General features: G+C 50.4%; 1 protein-coding gene across 1 annotated transcript in view; it reads left to right on the top strand.

Annotated features, from left to right (window-relative positions):
• The window catches only part of LOC109909351 (Down syndrome cell adhesion molecule-like protein 1 homolog), a gene marked incomplete at its 5' end in the record, with an annotated part of 41,409 nt that extends 23,549 nt beyond the window's left edge, over positions 1–17,860 (top strand). Inside the window, 5 exon segments of the mRNA XM_031796279.1 lie at positions 7,602–7,719; positions 7,894–8,057; positions 8,151–8,249; positions 16,970–17,158; positions 17,424–17,860. Coding sequence (XP_031652139.1) covers positions 7,602–7,719; positions 7,894–8,057; positions 8,151–8,249; positions 16,970–17,158; positions 17,424–17,719 — 866 coding nt within the window.
• Between the last annotated feature and the right edge of the window lie 308 nt (positions 17,861–18,168).

The raw sequence follows: 18,168 nt of genomic DNA, 5'->3' as shown, positions 1-18,168 counted from the left end.
TTCATCGCTCCTATTTCTCTCCCCTCCATCTCCTCTCTCCCTCTCTCCTTCTCCTCTCTCTATTCATCGCTCCTATTTCTCTCCCCCTCCATCTCCTCTCTCCTCTCTCCTTCTCCTCTTCTATTCATGCTCCTATTTCTCTCCCCCCTCCATCTCCTCTCTCCCTCTCTCTTTCTCCTCTCTCTATTCATCGCTCCTATTCTCTCCCCCTCCATCTCCTCCCTCTCTCCTTCTCCTCTCTATTCATCGCTCCTATTTTCTCTCCCCATCTCCTCTCTCCCTCTCTCCTTCTCCTCTCTCTATTCATCGCTCCTATTTTCTCCCCTCCATCTCCTCTCTCCCTCTCTCCTTCTCCTCTCTCTAATTCATCGCTCTATTTCTCTCCATCTCCTCTCTCCTCTCTCCTTCTCCTCTCTCTTATCATCGCTCCTATTTCTCTCCCCCTCCATCTCCTCCCCTTCCTCTCCTCTCTCTATCATCGCTCCTATTTCTCTCCCCCTCCATCTCCTCTCTCCCTCTCTCCTTCTCCTCTCCATTCATCGCTCCTATTTCTCCCCCTCCATCTCTCTCTCCTCTCCCTCTCTCCTTCTCCTCTCCTCTATTCATCGCTCCTATTTCCTCTCCCTCCCCATCTCCTCTCTCCTCTCTCCTTCTCCTCTCTTATTCATCGCTCCTATTTCTCTCCCCCTCCACTCCTCTCTCCCTCTCTCCTTCTCCCTCTCTCTATTCATCGCTCCTATTTCTCTCCCCCTCCATCTCCTCTCTCCCTCTCTCCTTCTCCTCTCTCTATTCATCGCTCCTATTTCTCTCCCTCCATCTCCTCTCTCTCTCCTTCTCCTCTCTCTATTCATACGCCTCCTATTTCTCTCCCCCTCCATCTTCCTCCCTCTTCCTTTCTCCTCTCTCTATTCATCGCTCCTATTTCTCTCCCCCTCTCATCTCCTCTCTCCCTCTCCTCCTCCTCTCTATTCATCGCTCCTATTTCTCTCCCCCTCCATCTCCTCTCTCCCTCTCTCCTCTCCTCTCTATCATCTCTCCTATTTCTCTCCCCCTCCATCTCCTCCTCCCTCTCTCCTTCTCCTCTCTCTATTCATCGCTCCTATTTCTCTCCTCCCCCTCCATCTCCTCTCTCTCCCTTCTCCTCTCTCTATTCATCGCTCCTATTTCTCTCCCCTCCATCTCCTCCCCTCTCCTTCTCCTCTCTCTATTCATCGCTCCTATTTCTCTCCCCTCCATCTCCCTTCTCTCTCCTTCTCCCTCTCTCTATCATCGCTCCTATTTCTCTCCCCTCCATCTCCTCTCTCCTCTCTCCTTCTCCTCTCTATTCATCGCTCCTATTCTCTCCCCCTCGATCTCCTCTCTCCCTCTCTCCTTCTCCTCTCTCTATTCATCGCTTCCTATTTCTCTCCCCCTCCATCTCCTCTCTCCCTCTCTCCTTCTCCTCTCTCTATTCATCGCTCCTATTTTCTCTCCCCCTCCCCTCCCTCTCTCCCTCTCTCCCTTCTCCTCTCTCTATTCATCGCTCCTATTTCTCTCCCCCTCCATCTCCTCCCTCTCTCCATCTCCTCTCTCCCTCTCTCCTTCTCCTCTCTCTATTCATCGCTCCTATTTCTCTCCCCTCCATCTCCTCTCTCTCTGTCTCTCTCTATTCATCGCTCCTATTTCTCTCCATCTCCTCTCTCCCTCTCTCCTTCTCCTCTCTCTATTCATCGCTCCTATTTCTCTCCCCCTCCATCTCCTCCCTCTCTCCTTCTCCTCTCTCTATTCATCGCTCCTATTTCTCTCCCCCTCCATCTCCTCTCTCCTCTCTCCACTCTCCTAACTCTCTCTATTCATCGCTTCCTTCTATTTCTCTCCCCCTCCATCTCCTCTCTCTCCTCCTCTCCTCTCTCTATTCATCGCTCCTATTTCTCTCCCCCTCCATCTCCTCTCTCCCTCTCTCCTTCTCCTCTCTCTATTCATCGCTCCTATTTCTCTCCCCTCCATCTCCTCTCTCCCTCTCTCCTTCTCCTCGTCTCCTATTTCATCGCTCCTAGTTCTCCTCCCCTCCATCATCCTCTCTCCCTCTCTTCCTTCTACTCTCTCTATCCATCGCTCCTATTTCCTCTCCCCCTCCATCCTCTCTCCCGTCCTCTCCGTCTCCTCTCTCTATTCATCACTCCTATTTACCTCTCCCCCTCCATCTCCTCCCCTCTCTTCCCTTCTCAGTCTTCTATTTCATCGCTCCTATTTCTCTCCCCCTCTCCATCCTTCCTCTCTCCCTCTCTCTCCTTCTCCTCTCCTCATTCCATCGCTCCCTATTTCACTCCCTCATCTCCCCTCCATCTCCCTCTCTCCTTCTCCTCTCTCCTACTCAATCGCTCCTAATTTCTCTCCCCCTCCATCTTCCTCTCATCCCTCTCTCCTTCTCCTCATCGCTCATATTCTCTCCCCCTCCATTCCTCTCTCCTCTCTCCTCTCTCTCATCATCACTCCTATTTCTCGTCCCCCTCCATCTCCTCTCTCCCTCTCTCTTCTCCTCTCTATTCATCTCTCCTATTTCTCTCCCCCTCCATCTCCCTCTCTCCCTCTCTCCTTCTCCTCCTCTATTCATCGCTCCTATTCTCTCCCCCTCCATCTCCTCTCTCTCTCCCTTCTCCTCTCTCTATTCATCGCTCCTATTTCTCTCCCCCTCCAATCTCCTCCCTCTCTCCTTCTCCTCTCTCTATTCATCACTCCTATTTCTCTCCCCCTCCATCTCCTCTCTCCCTCTCTCCTTCTCCTCTCTCTATTCATCGCTCCTATTTCTCTCCCCCTCCATCTCCTCTCTCCCTCTCTCCTTCTCCTCTCTCTATTCATCGCTCCTATTTCTCTCCCCCTCCATCTCTCCCTCTCTCCATCTCCTCTCTCCCTCTCTCTTCTCCTTCTATTCATCGCTCCTATTTCTCTCCCCTCCATCTCCTCTCTCTCTGTCTCTCTCTATTCATCGCTACTATTTCTCTCCATCTCCTCTCTCCCTCTCTCCTTCTCCTCTCCTCTATTCATCGCTCCTATTTCTCTCCCCCTCCATCTCCTCCCTCTCTCCTTCTCCTCTCTCTATTCATCGCTCCTATTTCTCTCCCCTCCATCTCCTCTCTCCCTCTCTCCTTCTCCTCTCTCTATTCATCGCTCCTATTTCTCTCCCCCTCCATCTCCTCTCTCCCTCTCTCCTTCTCCTCTCTCTATTCATCGCTCCTATTTCTCTCCCCCTCCATCTCCTCTCTCCCTCTCTCCTTCTCCTCTCTCTATTCATCGCTCCTATTTCTCTCCCCCTCCATCTCCTCTCTCCCTCTCTCCTTCTCTCTCTCTATTCATCGCTCCTATTTCTCTCCCCCTCCATCTCCTCTCTCCCTCTCTCCTTCTCCTCTCTCTATTCATCGCTCCTATTCTCTCCCCCTCCATCTCCTCTCTCTCTCCTTCTCCTCTCTCTATTCATCGCTCCTATTTCTCTCCCCCTCCATCTCCTCCCTCTCTCCTTCTCCTCTCTCTATTCATCGCTCCTATTTCTCTCCCCCTCCATCTCCTCTCTCCCTCTCTCCTTCTCCTCTCTATTCATCGCTCCTATTTCTCTCCCCCTCCATCTCCTCTCTCCCTCTCTCCTTCTCCTCTCTCTATTCATCGCTCCTATTTCTCTCCCCCTCCATCTCCTCTCTCCCTCTCTCCTTCTCCTCTCTATTCATCACTCCTATTTCTCTCCCCCTCCATCTCCTCTCTCCCTCTCTCCTTCTCCTCTCTATTCATCTCTCCTATTTCTCTCCCCCTCCATCTCCTCTCTCCCTCTCTCCTTCTCCTCTCTCTATTCATCGCTCCTATTTCTCTCCCCCTCCATCTCCTCTCTCTCTCCTTCTCCTCTCTCTATTCATCGCTCCTATTTCTCTCCCCCTCCATCTCCTCCCTCTCTCCTTCTCCTCTCTCTATTCATCACTCCTATTTCTCTCCCCCTCCATCTCCTCTCTCCCTCTCTCCTTCTCCTCTCTCTATTCATCGCTCCTATTTCTCTCCCCCTCCATCTCCTCTCTCTCCTTCTCCTCTCTCTATTCATCGCTCCTATTTCTCTCCCCCTCCATCTCCTCTCTCCCTCTCTCCTTCTCCTCTCTATTCATCGCTCCTATTTCTCTCCCCCTCGATCTCCTCTCTCCCTCTCTCCTTCTCCTCTCTCTATTCATCGCTCCTATTCTCTCCCCCTCCATCTCCTCTCTCCCTCTCTCCTTCTCCTCTCTATTCATCACTCCTATTTCTCTCCCCCTCCATCTCCTCTCTCCCTCTCTCCTTCTCCTCTCTATTCATCTCTCCTATTTCTCTCCCCCTCCATCTCCTCTCTCCCTCTCTCCTTCTCCTCTCTCTATTCATCGCTCCTATTTCTCTCCCCCTCCATCTCCTCCCTCTCTCCATCTCCTCTCTCCCTCTCTCCTTCTCCTCTCTCTATTCATCGCTCCTATTTCTCTCCCCCTCCATCTCCTCTCTCTCTGTCTCTCTCTATTCATCGCTCCTATTTCTCTCCATCTCCTCTCTCCCTCTCTCCTTCTCCTCTCTCTATTCATCGCTCCTATTTCTCTCCCCCTCCATCTCCTCTCTCTCTGTCTCTCTCTCCCACTTTTTCTCTCTCCCCTCTCGCTCCTCTTTCTTGTCATTTCTGTCCATCCACTCCCGATTGATGGGGAGTGTGCTGTCTGACAGAGGCCAGTGTTCTTAATGAGGATATGAGGAGCTAAGGGGGAACTGCTCAGATGAGCTAACCTGCCCTTGTAACGGTTCTCTTTAGTTGAAGGAGAGGCGGACCAAAATGCGGCGTGATGATGATTCATGTTTGTTTAATAAAGGAAAACTATACATGAATAAACTACAAAAACAATGAAATGTGAAAACTCAAAACAGCCCTATCTGGTGCAAAACACTGAGTGAAACCCAGGCTACCTAAATATGGTTCCCAATCAGAGACAATGACGAACACATGCCTCTGATTGAGAACCATATCAGGCCAAACATAGAACTAGACAAACTAGACATGCAACATAGAATGCCCACTCAGCTCACACCCTGACCAACCATAACATAGAAACATACAAAGCAAACTATGGTCAGGGTGTGACAGTACCCCCCCCCAAGGTGCGGACTCTGAACCTATCGGGGAGGGTCTGGGTGGGCATCTGTCCGCGGTGGCGGCTCTGGTGCTGGACGTGGCCCCCACTTCACCGTAGTCTTAGTCCCCCACCTTGTCCGCTTCCGTGGCCTCCTAGCCACGGCGACCTTACTTAATGACCCCACTGGACTGAGGGGCAGCTCGGGACAGAGGGGCTCTGGCGCCCCTGGGCTGAGGGGGTCTGGCGCCTCTGGGCTGACTGGCGGCACTGGCGGCCCCTGGCTGACTGGCGGCACTGGTGGCCCCTGGCTGACTGGCTGCCCCTGGCTGACTGGCAGCACTGGCGGCCCCTGGCTGACTGGTGGCACTGGCGGCCACTGGCAGACTGGCGGCTCCTGGCAGACTGGCGGCTCCTGGCAGACGGGCGGCACTGGCGGCTCCTGGCAGACGGGCGGCGCTGGGCAGACGGGCGGCACTGGCGGCGCTGGGCAGACGGGTGGCTCAGGCGGCGCTGGGCAGACGGGTGGCTCAGGCGGCGCTGGGCAGACGGGTGGCTCAGGCGGCGCTGGGCAGACGGGTGGCTCAGGCGGCGCTGGGCAGACGGGAGGCTCCGGCAGCTCTAGACAGGAGGGAGACTCCGACAGCGCTGGAGAGGAGGAATGCTCCAGCAACGCTGGACAGGCGGGAGCACCTGTAAGGATGAGCCGGAGAGACAGCCTGGTGCGGGGGGCTGCCACCGGAGGGCTGGTGCGTGGAGGTGGTGACGGATAGACCGGACCGTGCAGGCGCACTGGGGCTCTTGAGCACCGAGCCTGACCAACCTTACCCGGTTGAATGGTCCCGGCAAGGCTGGTGCCATGTAAGCCGGCCCAAGGAGACGCACTGGAGACCAGATAAGTAGAGCCGGCTTCATGGCACTTGGCCCAATGCCCACTCTAGCCCGGCCGATACGCGGAGCTGAATTAGCGCTTCACAGCATAACACGGTGCCTGCCCGGTCTCTCCAGCCCCCCGGTAAGCACAGGAAGATTGCGCAGGTCTCCTACCTGGCGTAGGCATACTCCCTGTGAGCCCCCCCCCCCCCCAAGACATTTTTGGGGCTGACTCTCAGGCTTCCATCCGCGTCGCCGTGCTGCCTCCTCATACCAGCGCCTCTCCGTTTTCGCCGCCTCCAGTTCTTCTTTGGGGCGGCGATATTCTCCTGGCTGAGCCCAGGGTCCTCTTCCGTCTAATTCGTCCTCCCCATGTCCAGTACTCCTCGCGCTGCTCCTGCTGCCTTTCACCACGCCGCTTGGTCCTGTTGTGGTGGGTGATTCTGTAACGGTTCTCTTTAGTTGAAGGAGAGGCGGACCAAAATGCGGCGTGATGATGATTCATGTTTGTTTAATAAAGGAAAACTATACATGAATAAACTACAAAAACAATGAAATGTGAAAACTCAAAACAGACCTATCTGGTGCAAAACACAGAGACAGGAACAATCACCCACAAACACACAGTGAAACCCAGGCTACCTAAATATGGTTCCCAATCAGAGACAATGACGAACACCTGCCTCTGATTGAGAACCATATCAGGCCAAACATAGAACTAGACAAACTAGACATGTAACATAGAATGCCCACTCAGCTCACACCCTGACCAACCAAAACATAGAAACATACAAAGCAAACTATGATCAGGGTGTGACAGCCCTGGATGGGGGAGGGAGGGAGGTGACGGGGGCAGACCTGGTTAATACCCGGAGCAGCAGAGGGTCTGACTGGGCAAATGAGGAGGGCAGTATAATCAATGGCCTTTGGATTGAAGAGAGGACGAGAGGGAGAGAGAATGAGTAAGGGAGTGCACACGCTCCTTTCTTCCTGCGACTGGCTCTGTCTCTTTCTCGTGTGTGTGTGTGTGTGTGTGTGTGTGTGTGTGTGTGTGTGTGTGTGTGTGTGTGTGTGTGTGTGTGTGTGTGTGTGTGTGTGTGTGTGTGTGTGTGTCTGTGCCAGCTGATAAGCAGCAGTAGTAAAAGGCTGTGTGCTCCAGGCTGGCCCACTCAATACTGCATTCAGCCACAGCACAAGGGCACTTGCATTAAGACGTCAAGAGTGCAAAAGACAGTGGGAGGGAGGGAGGTGTGCCTGAGACTCCAAATGCAAACAGGTTCCATGTGAATGAAAACAGGCCATTGCTGTTGTCACATTCATTTGATCAGATATGCGCCCTCTTTTCTAATCCTTTTGTTCCTTCGTCGTTGAAATGTGTTTGAACCTGTCCTCCTACGCTTAACCTGTACTGACCTGTACTGACCTGTACTAACCTGTACTGACCTGTACTGACCTGTACTAACCTGTACTGACCTGTACTGACCTGTACTGACCTGTATTGTACATTGATTGATTACATGAAAATATATCAAATATTCAAGTTAATTAGTATACTGTTGACTAGATTTGAACAACAGACCTATTACCTCTCAAAGCAACTCTTTCTCAACTTGTGTCACAACCCTCCCTCAGCACCAGCTAAGATCCTATCGTTCGGAGGTACGGTGACCACTCCCTGGATGAAGGAGGTGAGGCTACCCTGCAGCTCAGTGGGCGAACCCACCCCCACCATCAAATGGACCAAAGACAGGTGAGACCCTAACCTCCTCAGCCCCTCCTCTCTGTCAATCACCCCCCCGACACACTACCACCGTGACTACCTCCCTCCATCTCTGGAACCCCAACTCCACCATCCACTGGACCAGTGTTAAATCAGTGTTGACATCAGTGTTCTGTTCTCTCTCTCTCTCTCTCTCTCTCTCAGTGAGGACACAGCCATCCCGGTAACTCTGGACGGTCAGAGGCTCATCATGGCCAATGGCACGCTGGTCCTGCGCTCGGTGAAAGCTGAGGATTCTGGGTACTACACGTGCACGGCCACCAACACGCTGGGCTTTGACACCATCATTGTCAACCTGCTGGTGCAAGGTGAGCCCCCAGTGCACTGTCGTCCCCCTCCTTTTATTGGTCAACCAGTTGTGATGTAGTGCGCTGACCATGTCTGCCCCCCCCCCCCCGTAGTTCCTCCGGACCAGCCCCGTCTGACTGTTTCCACCACCTCCTCCACCTCTATCACCCTGGCCTGGATCCCCGGGGACAACGGAGGATCCTCCATCAGAGGTATATACAAGTCTTACTGTGTGTGTGTGTGTGTGTGTGTGTGTGTTATTGCAACATAGTTTCAATAATATATAGAACTTGTCTCGCAGCTCTGGTATATAAAGCTTTTTTGAGGCCTTGCTCACAATTCATTCTGTAGCAGCACAATGACCAAATGATATACTGTATGTGAGGCTCTTGATCATATCATTGATCATGACACTGGTGAGGAGGAGAGAGGCAAGGGAAATGACAGTGAAGATGCATTAGAGGAGGAAGTCTCAGAAGTTGAAGACAACACAGAATATGATCCAGACCAATAGTCAACCGATGTGGAACATTCCAGTGATGAGGGAGAGGGTCCTGCTGAGGTTGTTGTTACATTCCAGTGATGAGGGAGAGGGTCCTGCTGAGGTTGTTGTTACATTCCAGTGATGAGGAAGAGGGTCCTGCTGAGGTTGTTGTTACATTCCAGTGATGAGGAAGAGGATCCTGCTGAGGTTGTTGTTACATTCCAGTGATGAGGAAGAGGGTCCTGCTGAGGTTGTTGTTACATTCCAGTGATGAGGAAGAGGATCCTGCTGAGGTTGTTGTTACATTCCAGTGATGAGGAAGAGGATCCTGCTGAGGTTGTTGTTACATTCCAGTGATGAGGAAGAGGGTCCTGCTGAGGTTGTTGTTACATTCCAGTGATGAGGAAGAGGGTCCTGCTGAGGTTGTTGTTACATTCCAGTGATGAGGAAGAGGGCCCTGCTGAGGTTGTTGTTACATTCCAGTGATGAGGAAGAGGGCCCTGCTGAGGTTGTTGTTACATTCCAGTGATGAGGAAGAGGGCCCTGCTGAGGTTGTTGTTACATTCCAGTGATGAGGAAGAGGGCCCTGCTGAGGTTGTTGTTACATTCCAGTGATGAGGAAGAGGGCCCTGCTGAGGTTGTTGTTACATTCCAGTGATGAGGAAGAGGGCCCTGCTGAGGTTGTTGTTACATTCCAGTGATGAGGAAGAGGGCCCTGCTGAGGTTGTTGTTACATTCCAGTGATGAGGAAGAGGGCCCTGCTGAGGTTGTTGTTACATTCCAGTGATGAGGAAGAGGGCCCTGCTGAGGTTGTTGTTACATTCCGGTCAAAGAATGGGAATTTGTCCTGGTCTTCATCCCCACCTGAGAGGTCAGCTGTCGGCTGAAAATGTAATCAGCATGACCCCAGGGCCAAAGAAATACGCCATATCCCAGGTTGATGACGTAAACCCCTGCCACTATTTAAACATTTGAAATGGTTTCAAAACAAATGTCCTTGTTAAACTTTGACACAAAGTAGTCAGTGATGAATGGCACAATATGTTCCATCTGAGTATTTGTTACAGTCAAAATAATCCATACATTATGCTTTTCTTTACTCAAAAACGAGTTGTATGAGCCCAGGTCAATGAGGCCTACAGCAAATAGAAGTTCGAAACTAGAAACGTTCACAAGAACTTAAGTTGATAAAAGATCTAACACAACATTAGGTGATAATATATGTATTGTTATGGATTTATAATCAGCTATAATGGGGCGGTCATTTTGGACAGGGAACACGGAATGAATTAACAGGAAACAAACACAATGGGGAGTGTTAATGCTTTTCTCTCATCCTCTGTCTGTCTCTCTGCTTGCCCTCTGTCTGTCTCTCTGCTTGCCCTCTGTCTGTCTCTCTGCTTGCCCTCTGTCTGTCTCTCTGCTTGCCCTCTGTCTGTCTCTCTGCTTGCCCTCTGTCTGTCTCTCTGCTTGCCCTCTGTCTGTCTCTCTGCTTGCCCTCTGTCCGTCTCTCTGCTTGCCCTCTGTCCGTCTCTCTGCTTGCCCTCTGTCCGTCTCTCTGCTTGCCCTCTGTCTGTCTCTCTGCTTGCCCTCTGTCTGTCTCTCTGCTTGCCCTCTGTCTGTCTCTCTGCTTGCCCTCTGTCTGTCTCTCTGCTTGCCCTCTGTCTGTCTCTCTGCTTGCCCTCTGTCTGTCTCTCTGCTTGCCCTCTGTCTGTCTCTCTGCTTGCCCTCTGTCTGTCTCTCTGCTTGCCCTCTGTCTGTCTCTCTGCTTGCCCTCTGTCTGTCTCTCTGCTTGCCCTCTGTCTGTCTCTCTGCTTGCCCTCTGTCTGTCTCTCTGCTTGCCCTTTTTCTGTCTCTCTGCTTGCCCTCTGTTTGTCTCTCTGCTTGCCCTATGTCTGTCTCTCTGCTTGCCCTTTTTCTGTCGCTCTGCTTGCCCTCTGTCTGTCTCTCTGCTTGCCCTCTGTCTGTCTCTCTGCTTGCCCTCTGTCTGTCTCTCTGCTTGCCCTCTGTCTGTCTCTCTGCTTGCCCTCTGTCTGTCTCTCTGCTTGCCCTCTGTCTGTCTCTCTGCTTGCCCTCTGTCCGTCTCTCTGCTTGCCCTCTGTCTGTCTCTCTGCTTGCCCTTTTTCTGTCTCTCTGCTTGCCCTCTGTCTGTCTCTCTGCTTGCCCTCTGTCTGTCTCTCTGCTTGTCTGTCTCTCTGCTTGCCCTCTGTCTGTCTCTCTGCTTGCCCTCTGTCTGTCTCTCTGCTTGCCCTCTGTCTGTCTCTCTGCTTGCCCTCTGTCCGTCTCTCTGCTTGCCCTCTGTCTGTCCCTCTGCTTGCCCTCTGTCTGTCTCTCTGCTTGCCCTCTGTCTGTCTCTCTGCTTGCCCTCTGTCTGTCTCTCTGCTTGCCCTCTGTCTGTCTCTCTGCTTGCCCTCTGTCTGTCTCTCTGCTTGCCCTCTGTCTGTCTCTCTGCTTGCCCTTTTTCTGTCTCTCTGCTTGCCCTCTGTCTGTCTCTCTGCTTGCCCTCTGTCTGTCTCTCTGCTTGCCCTCTGTCCGTCTCTCTGCTTGCCCTCTGTCTGTCTCTCTGCTTGCCCTTTTTCTGTCTCTCTGCTTGCCCTCTGTCCGTCTCTCTGCTTGCCCTCTGTCTGTCTCTCTGCTTGCCCTCTCTCCGTCTCTCTGCTTGCCCTCTGTCTGTCTCTCTGCTTGCCCTCTGTCTGTCTCTCTGCTTGCCCTCTGTCTGTCACTCTGCTTGCCCTCTGTCTGTCTCTCCGTTCTGTCTCTTTGTTAGTTTTCATACCGGCTCTCTGTTGATTGACTGGTGTCCACTCTGTTTTGGTTGCCAGTTAAAGGAGCTGTCGCATTGATTATCTAACTACCGGTACTGCGCGTGTGTTCAGTGTGTGTGTTCAGTGTGTCTATTTGTTCAGTGAGCTCTATTTTAACAAACCTAATGCGACGGTAAATCTAACTGCTGGCGGTGGAGCTTTAGGTCCAGGGGCGTCCGAAATGTTGCTGTTTCCACAGCCGTTATTATGAGCGCAATAGCTGGCGGTGGCGCGGAATGGTTGGTCTTTGATGAATAAACAAGTTGTAGGTGTGCCAAGGGCTTGGCCACTCATTGGCCAATCAAGGCATTCCATGGCTTAGTAGTGTATACGTTAGTCTCAGGTTCTGTAAGTTATGGATGGTCTTTGCGTTGTCATCCAACTCCAAATCACCTGGGGGGCACAGAATATTATCATCCGAGTCCATTGTTTATTACTACTACAGTTTATTTAATACCGTAGGCTACAATAACGAGTGACAGCAACAACTGTGAGACTCAGAATTGAGCTCAGTTGCATCCTGTTTTCATTGCTCCTTATTGAGATGTTTTATTAGAGTCCACCTGTGTTAAATTCAATTGATTGGAAATGATTTGGAAAGGCACACACCTGTCTATACAAGGTCCCACAGTTGACAGTGCATGTCAGAGCAAAAACCAAGCCTTGAGTTCGAAGAAATTGTCCGTACCACTCCGAGACAGGATTGTGTCGAGGAACAGATCTGGGGATGAGTACAAACTTCTTCCATTTTTAAATGGAAGAAGTTTGGAACCACCAAGACTCTTCATAGAGCTGGCAGCCTGTCCAAACTGAGCAATTGAGGGAGAAGACCTTGGTCAGGGAGGTGACCAAGAACCCGTCCAGACTTCCTCCGTGGAGATGAGAGAACCTTCCAGAAGACAACCATCTCTGCAGCACTCCACTATTCAGGCCTTTATGGTAGAGTGGCCAGACGGAAGCCACTCCTCAGTAAAAGGCACATGACAGCCCGCTTGGAGTTTGCCAAAAGGCACCTAAAGGACTCTCAGACCATTAGAAACAAGATTTTCTGGTCTGATGAAACCAAGATTGAACTATTTGGCCTGAATGCCAAGTGTCACATTTGGAGGAAACCTGGCATCAACCCTACAGTGAAGTGTGGTGGCAGCATCATGCTGTGGGGACGTTTTTCAGCAGCGGGGACTGGGAGTCTAGCACAGAGAGATCCTTGATGATAACCTGCTCCAGAGTGCTCAGGACCTCAGACTGGGGTGAAGGTTCACCTTCCAACAGGACAACAACCCGAAGCACACAGCCAAGACAACGCAAGAGTGTCTTTGGAACAGGTCTCTGAATGTCCTTGAGTGCCAAAGCCACAGCCCGGACTTGAACGCGATCGAACATCTCTGGAGAGACCTGAAAATAGCTGTGCAGCGATGCTCCCCATCCAACCTGAGAGAGTTTGAGAGGATCTGCAGAGAATGAATGGAGAAACTCCCAAAATACAGGTGTGCCAAGCTTGTAGCGTCATACCCAAGAAGACTTTAGGCAGTAATCGCTGCCAAAGGTACTTCAACAAAGTTCTGAGTAAAGGATCTGAATACTTCTGTAAATGTGATATTTCTGTTTAATTATATATATTTTTAAACATTCTACAAACCTGTTTATGGGATATTGTGTGTAGACAACAATTGAATCAATTTTATAATTAGTCTGTAACGTAAGAAAATTTGTAAAAGTCAATGGGTATGAATAATTTCTGAATGCACTGTAGATTAAAAGGGGATGTCTGATTACTTGGTGAATGCATTGGTCTTAAATATCCCCACCAAATTAGAACTTTGGCACGCATTTCGAAGAAGCGCACCTCAGCTAATCGCCACCCCAAGCAAGCTTTGTCAGTTTGCATGCCATGCTCTATGTTTATTGACTGGTGTACACTCTGTTTTGGTTTCCAGTTAAGGAGCTGTCACATTGATTATCTGACTACCGTGCTGTGTGTGTGTGTTCAGCGTGTGTTCAATTTGCAGTGTGCGTATTAGTTCAGTGTACTCTGGTAAATGACCAACTCCTAGCCCTAGGGTTTAGAAATATAAGAGTGACGGTTTTAACAGGTCAAAACTGCAAACAAGTGTGCGTTTGACGATTGCGCTGGCGTAACGCCTGCCAGAAATAGAGCCCATTGTGTGTACAGTCATGGCCAAAAGTTGAGAATGACACAAATGTCAATTTTCACAAAGTCTGCTGCCTCAGTTTGTATGATGGCAATTTGCATATACTCTAGAATGTTATGAAGAGTGATCAGATGAATTGCAATTAATTGCAAAATCCGTCTTTGCCAGGCAAATGAACTGAATCCCCCAAAAAACATTTCCACTGAATTTTTGCCCTGCCACTAAAGGACCAGCTGACATCATGTCAGTGATTCTCTCTTTAACACAGGTGTGAGTGTTGACGAGGACAAGGCTGAAGACCACTCTGTTATGCTGATAGAGTTCGAATAACAGACTGGAAGCTTCAAAAGGATGGTGGTGCTTGACATCATTGTTCTTCCTCGGTCAAACATGGTTACCTGCAAGGAAACACGTGCCGTCATCATTGCTTTGCACAAAAAGGGCTTCACAGGCAAGGATATTGCTGCCAGTAAGATTGCACCTAAATCAACCATTTATCGGATCATCAAGATCTTCAAGGAGAGCGGTTCAATTTTTGTGAAGAAGGCTTCAGGGTGCCCAAGAAAGTCCAGCAAGTGCCAGGACCGTCTCCTAAAGTTGATTCAGCTGCGGGATCGGGGCACCACCAGTACAGAGCTTGCTCAGGAATGGCAGCAGGCAGGTGTGAGTGCATCTGCACACACAGTGAGGCGAAGACTTTTGGAGGATGGCCTGGTGTCAAGTGGCAGCAAAGAAGCCACTTCTCTCCAGGAAAAACATCACGGACAGAATGATATTCTGCTAAAGGTACAGGGATTGGACTGCTGAGGACTGGGGTAAAGTCATTTTCTCTGATGAATCCCCTTTCCGATTGTTTGTGGCATCCGTAAAAAAGCTTGTCCGGAGAAGACAAGGTGAGCGCTACCATCAGTCCTGTGTCATGCCAACAGTAAAGCATCCTGAGACCATTCATGTGAGGGTTGCTTCTCAGCCAAGGGAGTGGGCTCACTCACAATTTTGCCTAAGAACACAGCCATGTATAAAGAATGGTACCAACACATCCTCCGAGAGCAACTTCTCCCAACCATCCAGAAACAGTTTGGTGACGAACAATGCCTTTTCCAGCATGATGGAGCACCTTGTCATAAGGCAAAAGTGATAACTAAGTGGCCCGGGGAACAAAACATCAATATTTTGGGTCCATGGCCAGGAAACTCCCCATACCTTAATCCCATTGAGAACTTGTGGTCAATCCTCAAGAGGTGGGTGGGCAAACAAAAACCCACACATTCTGACAAACTCCAAGCATTGATTATGCAAGAATGGGCTGCCATCAGTCAGGATGTGGCCCAGAAGTTAATTGACAGCATGCCAGGGCAGATTGCAGAGGTCTTGAAAAAGAAGGATCAACACTGCAAATATTGACTCTTTGCATCAACTTCATGTAATTGCCAATAAAAGCCTTTGACACGTATGAAATGCTTGTAATTATACTTCTGTATTCCATAGTAACAGCTGACAAAAATATCTAAACACTGAAGCAGCAAACTTTGTGGAAATTCATATTCATGTCATTCTCTAAACTTTTGGCCACGACTGTTACACACCTTTTCAACATGCAGTCTTTGATTCACTTTGTCTGTGTTAGATTGTCTTAGTCTATCTCTGTACGTTTATTGTCTGTCCCTCTGGCTGTCCAACTGTCCGTCTGTCCTTTCGTCCATTCATCTGTCTATCTGAGGGAGAGGGAGAGGGAGCGGGAGAGGGAGAGGGAGAGCGAGTCGGAGAGGGAGAGGGTGTAGGAGAGGGAAAGGGAGAGAGCATAAGAGAGGGAGACACATAAGAGAGGGGGTAAGAGAGGGAGAGAGCATAAGAGAGGGAGCGAGCATAAGAGAGGGAGAGAGCATAAGAAAAGGAGAGGGCATAAGAGAGGGAGAGGGCATAAGAGAGGGAGAGGGCATAAGAGAGGGCATAAGAGAGGGAGAGGGCATAAGAGAGGGAGAGGGCATAAGAGAGGGCATAAGAGAGGGAGAGGGCATAAGAGAGGGAGAGGGCATAAGAGAGGGAGAGGGCATAAGAGAGGGAGAGGGCATAAGAGAGGGCATAAGAGAGGGAGAGGGCATAAGAGAGGGCATAAGAGAGGGAGAGGGCATAAGAGAGGGAGAGGGCATAAGAGAGGGAGAGGGCATAAGAGAGGGAGAGGGCATAAGAGAGGGCATAAGAGAGGGAGAGGGCATAAGAGAGGGAGAGGGCATAAGAGAGGGAGAGGGCATAAGATAGGGCATAAGAGAGGGAGAGAGCATAAGAGAGAGAGAGGGCATAAGAGAGGGAGAGGGCATAAGAGAGGGAGAGGGCATAAGAGAGGGAGAGGGCATACGAGAGGGAGAGGGCATAAGAGAGGGAGAGGGCATAAGAGAGGGCATAAGAGAGGGAGAGGGCATAAGAGAGGGCATAAGAGAGGGAGAGGGCATAAGAGAGGGAGAGAGCATAAGAGAGGGCATAAGAGAGGGAGAGGGCATAAGAGAGGGAGAGGGCATAAGAGAGGGCATAAGAGAGGGAGAGGGCATAAGAGAGGGCATAAGAGAGGGAGAGGGCATAAGAGAGGGAGAGAGCATGAGAGAGGGAGAAGGCATAAGAGAGGGAGAGAGCATAAGAGAGGGAGAGAGCATAAGAGAGGGAGAGAGCATGAGAGAGGGAGAGAGCATGAGAGAGGGAGAGAGGGAGAGAGCATAAGAGAGGGAGAGAGGGAGAGAGCATAAGAGAGGGAGAGAGGGAGAGAGCATAATAGAGGGAGAGAGCATAAGAGAGGGAGAGAGGGAGAGAGCATAAGAGAGGGAGAGAGCATGAGAGAGGGAGAGAGCATAAGAGAGGGAGAGAGCATAAGAGAGGGAGAGCGAGATGAGAGCTAGAGAGAGAGTTATAAACAGACTATAAATCCAAGGCAGCTGATTATGACTGCAGACGCCATAATGTGTTCTCTTTTGCATATATGCCCAGTCAGCGCCATCCCGAACCCAGCTGGGAGCTTCTGGGAAAGTAATGGCGGCATAGAACAGTCATGAATGCAGCCTTCTCCATCTGGATCTTTGGTAGTGGAGGAGATGTGTGACGCACCATTGTCCTCTGGTGTTTTCCAGCGGTACTGACACAATGAAATATGAACCAGCTGAATGAGCCAGCTGAATATAGCAAAAATATATGGGTATCTGGTGCATTTAAATGTCAAATTATTTACATTTACATACATTTTTTTCTCATTTTCTCGATTTGTATCATGCACTGTAGTACAACAGAAGGTTGAAAAGAAAGTCTGAAAATAGTAAAAATGTGCCCTTATCATGGTGTGTGTGTGTGTGTGTGTGTGTGTGTGTGTGTGTGTGTGTGTGTGTGTGTGTGTGTGTGTGTGTGTGTGTGTGTGTGTGTGTGTGTGTGTGTGTGTGTGTGTGTGTGTGTGTGTGTGTGTGTGCGTGCGTGCGTGTGTGCGTGCTTTCGTGTGTGTGTGTGCTCCCCAGGTTTCGTGCTGCAGTACTCGGTGGACAACATAGAGGGGTGGAGGGATGTGTTCATCAGTTCCAGTGAGAGGTCCTTCAAGCTGGACAACCTGCGCTGTGGCACCTGGTACAAGGTCAAACTGGCCGCCAAGAACAGCGTGGGAGCCGGACGCATCAGTGAAATCATCGAGGCTAAGACCCACGGACGAGGTGAGGGGTCGTGCGAGAGGGGGAGGATGGACCGGGTGATACAGGGACAATGGGAGGTGTTTAGGGGACAGGAGAGGCGAAGATGGGCAGAGAGGGAGGGAGCTGAAGTGGATAAGGCAACATGGTTATAGCTGTGAGAGGGGTAAATGTGGTGGACAGGTGGATTCATATTCAGTCACACTTACCATATCATAATATTTCAAGACATTTAAAAAAATGAGTGTTCAATGAGAACTAACACCTTCCTGCCCCCGACCTCTTCCAGAGCCCCAGTTCAATAAGGACCATCCGGTGTTCACCCACGTCAACTCTACCCACGCCCGGCTCAACCTGCAGGGCTGGGCGAGCGGTGGCTGCCCCATCACGGCCGTACTGCTGGAATTCAGACCTAAGGGGAACTGGGCGTGGCAGAACGTTCGCACCAACGCCACCGCCGACGTGTTCCTGGCTGAGCTCCGCGAGGCCACCTGGTACGAGCTGAAGATGAAGGCGTGTAACAGCGCCGGCTGCGGGAACCAGAGCTCTCAGTTCGCCACGCTGGACTACGACGGCAGTGAGTAGAAGCTGGTTTGTTTTCTCTGGCCTGTGTGGCCCAGTGGTTAGTATCGCTGAGTCTAGCACACGTACCAGCGGCAGCACGGGTTCGAATCGCCATCTTCTGACTCGCAATCTTTCCTGTCTCCTCTTCACTGTCGTATCTCATTAACAGAAATAAAAACCCACAAAAGAATGACACATTTCTTTTTTCCATGGATAATAAAGCCTTAGAGCAGGAGAACAATTGGTTAAAAAAAGTATATATATATATATATATATGTATAAGTTAAATGACCTTATCAAAGGAGTTGATTTAAGCATTTTGCTCCGGGGGGGTGTGGTATATGGCCTGCATACAAACCTTAGCCGTGGTATATTTGCCATATACCACAAACCCCCCGATGTGCCTTGTTGCTATTAGAATTGTTTTATTTTTTATTGATAGGGGGTAGATCAGCTTTAATATTGCAGAT

Source organism: Oncorhynchus kisutch, linkage group LG18, assembly GCF_002021735.2.
Source record: "Oncorhynchus kisutch isolate 150728-3 linkage group LG18, Okis_V2, whole genome shotgun sequence".
NCBI classification, from domain to species: Eukaryota; Metazoa; Chordata; class Actinopteri; order Salmoniformes; family Salmonidae; genus Oncorhynchus; species Oncorhynchus kisutch.
This window is presented reverse-complemented; position numbering and strand designations above follow the sequence as displayed.